The sequence below is a fragment of the Chenopodium quinoa genome, unplaced genomic scaffold (genome assembly GCF_001683475.1).
Source record: "Chenopodium quinoa cultivar QQ74 unplaced genomic scaffold, ASM168347v1, whole genome shotgun sequence".
Taxonomy (NCBI): Eukaryota; Viridiplantae; Streptophyta; class Magnoliopsida; order Caryophyllales; family Amaranthaceae; genus Chenopodium; species Chenopodium quinoa.
This window is the reverse complement of record NW_018742577.1, coordinates 3,084,020-3,096,488: the sequence shown is the minus strand read 5'-3', so window position 1 is coordinate 3,096,488 and position 12,469 is coordinate 3,084,020. Positions and strand designations below refer to the sequence as shown.

The window sequence follows — 12,469 nt, the reverse complement described above, 5'->3', positions numbered from 1 at the left end:
GAACTTCATTATCAACTTTCTGTTTGCAAAGAGATGGACTGACTTCATTCACAATATCATGGCTTTCTCTAGGACTGACCTCATTCACAATATCATGGCTTTCTCTAGGACTGACGCCCTTGTCATCACATGATGATGGGAAAGTCTCAGTGTGCATCACCGCGACACAATCAGCACTTCTGTCACTGCTCATGTTCACACACCTTGTCCTGTAAGTTTCCACTTGTTCCATCAGCAAATCCATTCCCTTGACAACCTTCTCAATATCAATCTCTGTACTCAAAGATGGCACAATCTCATGATTGCCAACATCATGGCTTATGTTGAGACTATTGTTCTTATCAGAAGATGAAATAGTTTCAATGCACATCTCCCCAACATGGTCAACAAAATGAGAACCTTTAACAACATTCAATGAGGAGAGCGAAAGAGGAAGAGCACCCTTGCTGTTATCCTCCACAATCTCATTCAAAATCCCGGATGGATCGTTCTTCCCTTCTTCAATTAGGCTCTGAGATGGACAGTGGCCAGAATCATCAGCATGGTCGTTGCTCGGAGCTGGGGTTCTCAATCTATTATCAGCACTATCGCAAAATGTGATAGTTTCATCGAGCGTCTCACCAACATTATGCAAGTTGTTCAAATCTGCAGTCTGATCAAAACTCTTGGATAGTGTAGTCTTCACTTCCTTTGGACATTGTGACGGCATACACTCAGAATTCTCGACATAGTTTATACTAGGAGCAGCTTCAATGTGTCGTTCCTCAGTGTTAAGCACAAAACTAGAAGGCACAGGAACATAGCATGAGGAAATTACACAACTAGAAGTTCCATTGCAATTTGGTGCTGTAAGCCCATATAAATCATGAGATGATGTGATTGTCAGTTCATTATTTGGAGTTGGAGATGGCATTTCCTCATAATTATCAACATGGTTTTTCTTGTCCCGAGACGGTGTGGCTTCAATGTGCATCTTCCCTACACTATGAACAGAACAAAGAGCGAGAACATTATTTGAGGGAGCTAAACAAGTAAGGGCACACTTGCTACTATCCTCCACAACATCTGAAATTGCAGATGGTATGAATCTGGTTAATTCCCTTAGACTACTACTCCCAACACTATGATCAGAACAAAGACCGAGAACAACATTGCGTGAGGGAGCTAAACAAGCAGGGGCACACTTGCTGCTATCCTCCACAACCACATCTGAAATTGTGGATGGTATGAATCTGGCTTCCCTTAGACTACTACTCAGAATCTTCTGTCGCTTAAAGTCTAAAATACTAATGTATTCAAGACAAAACTCTGTCCTGAACCAATCGAAATAATGGACAGTGACACCCCCCTTGAACAACCTGGGAGATAGATATAACTTTGCACCATCAAGAGATATGTCATAGGTGCTCCAGGCAAGTTCTGCACTGTCATGCATTTTAGGAATAGAACCCGGAATATCTTGATCGAGTCCAAATTGCCTCCCTACTCTTTGTGGGAGGTACTGCTGTGTACAATCCAACCCCACTAGCTCACAGGCTCTCAAACATTTTGCAAATGACACTAGTTCCTCCCCAACCTCAGAATCTATCAAAACCAACCTCTCTTCATCACCATAGAACTCCGGAAACTTCCAATTTTCTACACATAAAGCATAGGGCCTCCACAAAAAACTCTCACCAAGAGACTCCAAACCCATCATGACCATCTTATTTTTCAGCCTTGGTAAATTTTGCCAACGAGCCAACCTCGGCTCACCATTAAAGAGTGGGAAAGGCTTAGGACACAATGTTGGGAACCTCTCCCAAGCCCAAAGCTGAACTAATTGGAAGGGTGCCCAAAGAACAAGATTTGATTCATTAAAAGGGTTCACAAAGCTTACAATTTTATCTTTCAACAAGCTCAAATCTCTATATATTGCAGATAAAACGGCAGGAGCAAGTGCAATTTTAGTACCTCTAGCAAGAGCAATTGCAATAGGAAAAACAAAAGGAGAAATTTCACAGTAATACTCAGTTGAAAAAACATACCTAGACAACCACAGAACAAGAAATGCCATATGCTCAAATTCACCCCCAAAATCCATGAAATAATCCATCCATTCATATTGATTGATTTTGTAAAGGCTATTCTTCCTATCATCAGCAAAAACACTAAGCAATTCATTCTCAATATCCTCAATTTCTCTGTTTTCAGATGGGGTTTTAACACATTCTCCTAAAACAGAAAACCCACCTAGAATCATAACATCTTCCAAAGTTATGCTACATTCACCCCATGTAAATACAAAACTGTTAGTCTCAGAACACCACTTCTGAGCTAACCCTAAGATTAACTCATTATCCCACATTAAAGAATAAGTAGTAGTCCTAATTGCATCAAAGATCCCAACTTTTTTCCAAGTAAATTTATGGGTTTGCATTAAATTATCAACCCATAACTGCCAATTTTTCTGGGGTTTTGGCCTTCCCCTGAAAAATACTTTCTTTTGAAGAAGATTGATGTTAAATTTAGAGGATAGAGAAAATGAAGAAGGGGGTTTTGGAAGTGGTTGATTTCTGGGGTTTGAAGTAGGTTTTAGGAAATGGGCTTTTCTTAATATAGGAGTTTCATTGCTACTATTTTGGGAAAGTATGAGCTCTTCTCTCTCCTCAATCATGGTGTTTTTGAAGGATTTAACACTGGTACCTATGGAGTTTTTTCTCTTCTGAGGTTATCCCCAGAAATTTTGCAATTTTGTAAGAAAGGCCTTTAAATCATACTTTGCGTACAGTCTGTCTGTCTGATACTGTGTACTTCGATGATTTTATCTACTTTTTTCAAGATTTTTTGTTCCCTTTTTCTTTTCTGTTTACATAAATGGAGAAAAAAAATAATGAGGGTAATCCATTGGCTGGTGAGAATATTAAATACAGTACTACGTATCCTCTTTTTATGGTTTTTTCTTTTTCGACACAATTTTTTTTTTTTTTCTAGGTAAAGTAACAATGTAGAAAAAAATTGATCTCAAATTTTGAATATCATTACGAGTATACATCTCAAATTTTGAGTATCAATACGAGTATCGGAGTATGTAATCTCCCAAATTCTCAACCAATTAAATAAATTGGCATTATTCATCTAAATCAAAGAGTAACACAGAAAAAGAAAAAGTAGATCATTGAATAAAAAAAGTAAAGAATAAAATGTTGTAACTAATTAAGGTAATAATTCTAACATGACAAATTGACAAGTATGGTGGTGATAATACAAAGTAGTTAATTCTCTAAAAATGCACACTGGACAATTTTAGATCGTATAAGGAAACTGATTTTGATTCACCTATTATTGATATTGGCAGATCTCCGTGTGAAATGAGCATAGAAAATTCAAAATTGAGCTCTCACAACCATTTGCTCCTTGTAATGTGCCCAAAATCATTTTCTCCTTTATACATAGTCAAATTTAACATATATGGCAATGCAATGGTTTGACATTAAATATATATAATTAAATATTAGAAAATTTTATAAATTGATATTATGAAACTTTATATTAATACATATTTAACAAAATATTTCATGTTCATGATATGTTTTTTATACGTTATCAAAATAAATCAATGGTCAAAGTTAGTATATAAATATTGCAAAAAAAAAAAAAAGTTAAATTTGTCAATTACTTAGAAACGAAGGGAATAGTGTCTATTTTCTTAGGATAAATTAATTATGTAGTATCGACCCAACCATCTATATTTTATACTCCTCTATAGGCCTATAGCCAACTAAGTTCGACTAATTCATACGAAGTATTTTCAGTAAGCATTTGTTGGGCTTTTACACACAGAAAGAATCATTCGCCAAGAATGAAGATCATGAAGACTCTGCTGAGACCTACGATTAACACTTTCAGTTGATCAGAGTGCCTATCAATTTAATTATTTAGTCTATAATGATGATCCTATGACTCTATGAGCGATCAAGAGCATTATGGTTGCTGGTTGTTGCCATCCTTCCGGAGCAATGGGTCTTAAGCTCGAAGCTAATATCAATATGCTCGACATAATTTTACCTCACTCAAAAGGCCAATTAATCCGCATTATGTTAGCATTTACAAGTGACTCGAGTTAATTCGATGACTGCATTAAAGTTTGAGACAGATTTTCATGTAGGTTGTAGATCATTAACAACATAGTGCAAACACAAATAAAATTATGTATAGAGATTAGATTTCATGTAAACTTGTTGATCAATAATGAATATTTTCGCATTTGACTCGTGAAAAAAGTGAAACTATTAAGAAAAACATTTGAACTCAATACTTAAGTGTTGGAAATAATGCTAAGGAAGTTTTTATTTGTTTTGGAGGAAAACTCTTTGTCTCACATTGGTGGGATAAGGAAGACTTTACTTGATTTATATATTGGAAGAAAAGGGATTTTGTCCCACATTGGTGAGAGAATTAAATTTTACTTTGTTTAAATATGTGTGTTTATACTTTGATATTTGAAGTGCTTTCCCTATTGTTGTGGGCTAGAAGGGGGCATCTCCACGCGTGTTGCCACCATCTGGCCGGGTTGGTTTGTGGCACGTGCGCGGTGTGGTGGGCTAAGTCGTAATTGACGTTCCAGCTTGTGTTTGACTCGGTTTTTATTTTTAAACGTTTGTAACTGTCGCTGATTTTTCTCCACTATTATTTCGTGGCTTGATTCTCTCCAACAGTTACGATTTTCTTCATCCTTATAACCTGATCTTTTCGTGGCTTTTGAAATACACAGAAACTCTTTCTTCTTCTTCCTCTATTATTTTCAGTTTTCCTCTAAAGTTGTTCTGAGCATATTGTGACTTCCTAATCTCTCTTTTTGAGTGCATATTAAGGGAGATCGTTGTGTTAAATCTTGGGGGGCAACGCCATCTCCGATTGCACCATAGTCGGGGCAAATTTTGCTTCTAAGACCGTGTTTCTAACACGTCACAGCGTTATACATACATTAAGAAATTCGGCCCACATTCCAATCTTTATTTTCTGATTTTACAGTATCTCAACCTACAAAGTACTATTTGTACTTCTTCAATGGAAAATCAACATTGCAGGTGAAATTATGAACTAGAATTAAACACAGGTTGCAACATAAAAAAGTTTAGCTTGCACCTTATCCGACTACATTGATGTTTCTTACGAAGTATGTCTTATGATCATTGCGAAGGATCGTATATTGTTTCACGCCATACTGCAACTCTGCACTTTGAGCTGCATTCAGACCTGCAATAGTTCTCACTTCATAGTTAGATATTTTAAGGAGATTGTGAATCGAAAAATGAGTAGCTCTCAAATAAATTAAATATAAAATTGATCTTAATAATAGATCATATAGGTAAACTAGGGCTTTTGCAGAAATTTCATTGCTCCCGGCTGCAACCCTTCCTCCAGGACCTGATATATCGGTATGATGGCTAGAGACAGAATTATAATAGAATTAACAGAATGCCAAACTTGCATGTTCTAAGAATATATTGCGGTGCTAACACTTCATGAACCAAGAATGATAACTGTATAGCTGATTCAATCGACTATGTAGGGTAGTACGTGTTTCATAGTTAGTTTTTTATTATTTTTCGCCGGTGTTGATAGAATCCTGAACTTTAATCTTGCATGATTGAGATATGCAATTCATCAAATATAGAATTTAGCATTGTATCCACCCCACATATCATTTCTGCATAGTAATCAGAAGCACCTTTATGAAAAAAGTGAAACTATATGATTGTTCTGAAATAAAAAGAAACTCTGGCAACTTTGTAACTCATTAAATATGGACCAGATTCACCTTTCTTTAAGAAAAGATGGAGTACGCAGTATTTCTTGCTATTTTTCGTAGTCTAGTAGTCATCAAGATATGGTATTTCTTTCCCTTAAACAGCTATACAGAACACCTAAAGAAAAGAAACAAAGGGAGCAAAGAACTCATGATCTTTGCATTAATTATCAGTAATGTACATGTCCCACGAAATGCTTTTAAGCTAATACAATTGAAAATGAACTTAAACAAACCTTCATTCCTCTCACCTGGTTGGTTGTGTCATAAAAGCACCGAGACACTTGCTTTGAACCAGAACACATACAAACCAGAACTAGACATGAAGAAGCTTACCAAAACAACTACCTTTTCTCCTTTTGGTCACTGATCAGTTGCCTTGCAGAATCAGAAGCTTACAACCAGGACACTTGACTATACCACTTTAATGACGCGCAAATCCCTTCCTAGACCTTGCTTTGAACCCTGACTTAGCTGCTTTCATCCCAGAAATATCACTCTCAAGCTTACTTATCCTACATTCAAGTTCAAAACTAACCACTTCGAAGGGGTCAAAGTCGCAATGTTTCTTTTCACTTGCCTCGTCATCCTTGATTATCACAGGATTATCAAGTGAACCATTCACTAAATCCACATCTACATTACACGAGGAAGCTAAACAGCTAGGAGCCCCTTTGATATTATGATCTGCACTCCCATCTAAATTATGTGATGTGATTGTCACTTCAAATGGAGTAGGAGATGGCATAATGTTTCCACCGCTTCCACCCATAGGCTCCATCACCATTGCACATTTAGTAATCTCTAAGACCTCTTTAGCCAATGGTATAATTCTACCATCTCTGTTACTATCTTCCTCATAATCCTCACTTTGTTTTCCCTCCTCAATAGGCCTCACATCAGCATTGAATAATGAAATCGCACAACATGAGCTATGCTTACCATGATCAATCAATGACAGAGTAGGACCCTTCTGAGGCTGTGACACCTCTTCCCGAGCATCATCATCCATTGAATTTCCTCCTGATTGTGAAGGTTGCCCCCCTTTTACCACCATGGAAAGAATGGGGTCCTCTGTAGTCTGAGCTAACTTATTAGGCACACTAGCCAGGAGACTTCCTTCTATTTTATCTCTAACCAATTTGCACAGCACAGGATTCATTTCTGATGTCAGTTTCTCCCTGTTGTAACCTACATAACTACGTTCCAAACTTGCTTCCTCTTCTTGAGTCCATTGGGATCGAATAGGTCCTAATCCCTGTACATACAAACAATGTTATACCAACCTACTACACTTCCAAGCTGTATCCTACATAAAGAAAAACAAACTAACCTCCTCAGCAAATGATGGTAAGTCATCCTCCTTAGCCTCCCAAGGGTGTTCTTCACCATATGCTACATCTATGCACTAGACAAACCCATTGGTCACATAAAATAGCTTCATTCTCATTCAAAACAAAAACAGTTATTTTGGAAAAGGTAATCAACACAAATAATCCAGACCTTCGGACACAAGTGCATACGAAGTATAGTCTTATCTTAATGATGAAATTAGTGCATATTATCAGAGATATTATGGATCTTATGTTAATAATTGATGGCGTTAGGATTTCCAATGTACACTTTTTAGTTTTTCCCACATGAGGGAGCTTAAACGCAGTATTCATAGGCAATTAGAACTCGCAAAAATCATACCAGAAGTTACAATAGCAAGCTATAAAGTTCACTCACACTTACCCCTGTATTGCCAAAATCCCCCTTCAGAACTCGATCTTCCATCTCAGCTTTCACCATCTCCTCCTTTGTCCATGCTTTGATTCTCGGCCATTTCCCCCACATCACGGGATCTCTATGTAACCGGTCTAGGTAAAATATCTGCACTTGTCATTAATTAGAAAGTATCAGCCTAGGGCATTATGAAAACAACAAAGAACCATCTACACCGACAGCCATTTAGTAGTACTAATGACACAACTTACTGCTAGGAAAATACTGCACCCTCCACATCCTTTTGCAAATCCATCAGCATAGAACTTGTTTCCAAATTTGTAGCCACTGTCCAAAAGCTTCTCCAACACCAATCCACACCAGTCATAGTTCCATGCTTGCTTAGCACATGATAATGCAGGCATCAAATCATTATCGAAGTGGGAAGATAGTGGCGGACAAAGAATCATATGCAATGCCAAGATCAAGAAAAGAGTCTTGAAGTCCTCTTCATCCTCTTCTTCCCAACTGCCCTTCGCTTTTTCAAGCAAGGCACCATCTATAACTATTCCCTTCTGTTTGTTAACTCTCCCACTCATTTTCTGCTTAATCGCCCATTCTTTCCCAAATTTCCTCTCAATGTCACTGACTTTGCTTCTCATTTCTGTATTTGTCACCTTCCTAGGAACAACCTTACTGCCATTTGGAATGCCAAGGATCCACCTCACTTGATCCTTGAATAGTTTGTACTCATGTCCATCTGGGGCTATCAAAAGCTGATTAATGGGATCCATCCTGGTCATCAACCAATAGCAAAGGTTCATCGGAAGCCAGCTGTCCATCAGAAAAAGCAACCCTCCAAACCCCATTTGTCTCACCCACTTCTTCCTTCGTTCATCAAAGGACTTGCATATTTTCCCAAATGCTTTAACATGACAATGAACCCTCAGATGCTTCATATACAGCCAAAGAAAAAAATAGATAGTAAGTACCCAAATAATGGTAAATCATAAATTCACCCTCTTCCCACAATAAATGATGTGATTTTAAAGTCTTGCACTTACAGAGTTCCCATAATCCTTCAAACGCACCTTCAGCACTTGAGCAGCTTCTTTGACCTGATCACCTCTGCTTTTACTGTTTTGCTGCATCTCATAACAAGCTCAACTTATTTTTTGAAAACAAGCATACATTTATATCAACAGCAAGTAAATTAACAAATGAATGATGAAATTAGGTAAATCAAAAGCTATAAACAATTCACCATTACCATCAAACAAAAATAGAAAGATCGTTACTAATGGATTTTTAACCACTTCAAATTTGCAATAGTCAGTAAATATAAAAGCACAATCTGAAGTGACAAAGCTAGAGAAAGGACATGGAAACCATTTCTTTCTAGTTCACTACCATAACTCAAAACCTACAAAAGAGGCATATATGTAAGATATACAATTCAATAAAGTACTTACATTTCCTGTCCCATTCACAATCCTCATATCAATACAATTAAGACGTAAATAAATGCACAAAATTCATAATAATTCGACCATAACAAGCACAATTTACACACTAAACACTTGTTACCTCATCCATCATATGATCTCTGGTATCCTCTTGTTGATACTCAAACTCAAACCTCTTTTCACTGAATACTCTATTCTTACTCCCTCTTGGCCGCCCGCGTTTCCTCTTACCGCTTCCAATTAATTTACATTTCTCTGTACCACTCTCCATCAATCCAAGTTTCGTAGCACCACTCATCGATGATTCACATTTCCTCGTACCACTCTCCATTAATCCATGATTCCTCGAATCGGTCTCCATTGTAATCCTCTTCCTTATCCACACTTCCTGAATAACCCACACCCAACATAAACACAGGCAACATCAGCTCATTTCCATAGCATAAAAATATCACAGAATAGATGTTCACATTATTGAATCTTACACATAAATATTGATATATATTATCAAATACATATACCCTAATTAATGAACACCCAGATTACACATTCCCCAATTTGTATATCTTTGTACACTCAATTTAATCTTCAGAGTTCAATGAGTTAATACCCTTTTTTCATCACCAATGTTAAATCAATTTCCCACTTGATAAACTAAAAAAAAATTCCACTTAAATTCAATTATAATCTAAACCCAGCAACCCAAATATGTATAATCTTGTACTTACAAGTATTTCATTTCCAAACACTTTTTTTTTTAAAAAAAAAAAAAAAATTTCATTCAACATTTTGGAAGATCACCTTCATTTCCATTAATCCACAGTAACCCAAAAAATATTATATAATAATACGGAATAATATCCAACTAATCATAAAATTAGCAAATGAATTTGAAATACTCCGTACTTGTATAAATCAACGTTTTTAATCAACTACAGTAATTACTTTGTTCTTGTAAAAAAAAAAAAAAAAAAAAAATACTCCGTACCTTATTCTTCTGGCAATCTTACTACAGCTCAATTCCTCTGTCCTGTTTACCGATTTACCTTCCTACTCCGTATTATTACTCCATAGTCCGTACAGTGGTTTTTAAAGGGGAGTCAATCATCCTAGGTTTTAATCTTGTCCTTTCATTTTAGCCCTTTGAATCTGAGCCCTTATTTATTTACGGTATTTATTTTTGGTTTTTTTTTTTGGGTCTAATTACTGACACATAATTTTCTTGGAGGGAATTTTCCTCTTTAACTCTTTTTTATTTTTATATTTTTATGAAATATGATAAATATAGCCCTTAATATTGAGGATAAAGTAACATTAATTACACCGATCGGCTTTAATGCTTATATATATACATATATTTAGCCCTAAGGGCTACATATATTGTTACCCTTTATATATATATATATATATATATATATATATATATATATATATATATATAAGGTGACTTACATTTATATAGAGAATTCTATATAAATAGAGACATTTTTCGTCAATAAAGACTTCTATAGAGACATTTATATAGAGACTTTTTCGTCAAAAAATATATGTATATATAGAGAGAGACTTCTATATTTCAATTACTTTTCCGTACTAATTTTAAAACCCGAGCAATGCTCAGACATTATCTAGTATTATATACAAAATATTAAAGTAATCACTAGAATTATTCCAAAACTACACGTGTCGCATCCACAATAAAATACTCTTATATAATTATAGATATTTAACATATAAAATGTATTTTGGGATGCGTAATTTCATCTTTGTTGCAGTATTTGTGGAACAGAGGAAGTATATCATATGATTTTGAAAAACAAAAAAAACCAAAAAACAGAAAACCGCAACTAAATAAATTCGGTTTAGGATCCTGAATTTAATACACTTATACCAAAATTCAATTAAGTATCCTTACTCTTCATAAACCGCTAATTAAATTAGTAGATTCATTAAGAGTGAAACCGCTAATTAAAAATTAGCGATTTCATAAAGAGTAAAATCGTTAATTCAATTAGCGGTTTTAGTGTGAACCAAGAAAAAAAAATTTGTGTTGATGTGGACAATAAAACCAAAATATTGATAAAATGTGCCTTAATTATGAAATTTAATTATTTTTGAGCAATTTATATAAAATTAAAAAAAAAAAAAAAAAATTCACTCTATTTATACCAAATTTTCTCATTATTAACCAACCTCAAGTTAGCGAGCTAGACCCGGGTAGAGAGAGGCACCTAATTGTGTCTGTAATAGATCTATAGCACATTTTTTTTTACCCAAAGTTGGTACCCTAAAAAAACACAAAGCCTAAATTCTACTCGGAGTTGGTACCAAAATTTTTGATTTTGATACAAGAATGTGTTTATTTGGTATTGTGATAGATTTATAAATTTATAATAGTTATTAGTTATTATACCTTTAGACAACCACCCGATTAGACTCCCCTAGACTGGGAGGAAGGGTAAAGAACCCCACTCTCAAGTTTCAAGTTGAGCCGTGATAGCCCACTACCAAGAAGCGACGATACCGAGGGTAAAAATGTAATTTCACACAAAAGCATTGATAGTAATTACTACGATGTAAAAAAAAACTTTCTTTTCAAAAAATAACAGTATACAAATAAAAAATAACAGTATACAATCAATAACAGTATTAAAATCAACAATAACTACCACCGACAATCAATTTGCGTCATCATCTACAACAATAACTACCACCGACAATCGGATATGCATCAATTGTATACTAATCAACAATAACAGTATACAAATCAACAATAACGGTATAAAAATTAACAATTACAGTATTTAAATCAACAATAACTACCACCGGCAATCAATTTGCGTCGTCGTCTTCAAACCCCCCCCCCCTCCCCAAAAATATCCAAATTCAGCTTATGTAAAGAAGCTTGCAAATTTATGGGAGATGGATCTGAGCTCACTAGCTTTGTTTATGAACATGGAATAATGTCAGTTTCCATTAATATTAGTACACTAAGCTTTGTTTATGAACATGGAATAAACAAAGCCAAAGAAGGAAACTGACATATAGCTATTATGCTCACTAGCCAAATAATACGAAGTACGGAGTATCTATTAACCAATACTAAAAGCAAATTTTTCCATGACACTTGTTATTACCTTGTGAAAAAATTTTCCCGCCTTTTTTACTTGAATATTTTTTTTTTTCTTTTTTTTTTGCAAAATTTTTAAGTAAATTATTTATACCTTATGTATTTTCTTTCTAGTATAATACTATTATTCAAAAAGAAAAGAAAAGAAAAGAAAAAAAAAAAAAAAAAACTACCCAGTCAAGTTGCTATAATCGTGTATCACTAAGTATTACAATGTTGCCGCTTACTGCTATATTTTTAAGTCGTCAATAGGTTGCTAATTTTTATACCAATGTGGTCCATTGGCCAAGGTTTTTTTATTTATTTTTATTTTTTAATAATAAAATGAAACCTGTCAAACTTTATCAAGGGCTTATTTTGTTCACATTATTTTCA

At 35.0% G+C, this 12,469-nt stretch overlaps 1 protein-coding gene across 1 annotated transcript; it reads right to left on the bottom strand.

Moving 5' to 3' along the window:
* Positions 1-5,799: 5,799 nt before the first annotated feature.
* LOC110720990 lies at positions 5,800-10,336 on the bottom strand. Its single transcript, XM_021900111.1, has 7 exons — positions 9,953-10,336; positions 9,086-9,352; positions 8,563-8,643; positions 7,771-8,451; positions 7,529-7,666; positions 7,125-7,199; positions 5,800-7,049 (listed from the first exon to the last, which is right to left on the bottom strand). The coding sequence occupies exons 2-7, from the start codon at positions 9,323-9,325 to the stop codon at positions 6,216-6,218; spliced, it is 2,049 nt and encodes a 682-aa protein (XP_021755803.1). The 5' UTR covers positions 9,326-9,352; positions 9,953-10,336; the 3' UTR covers positions 5,800-6,215.
* Positions 10,337-12,469: the final 2,133 nt, after the last annotated feature.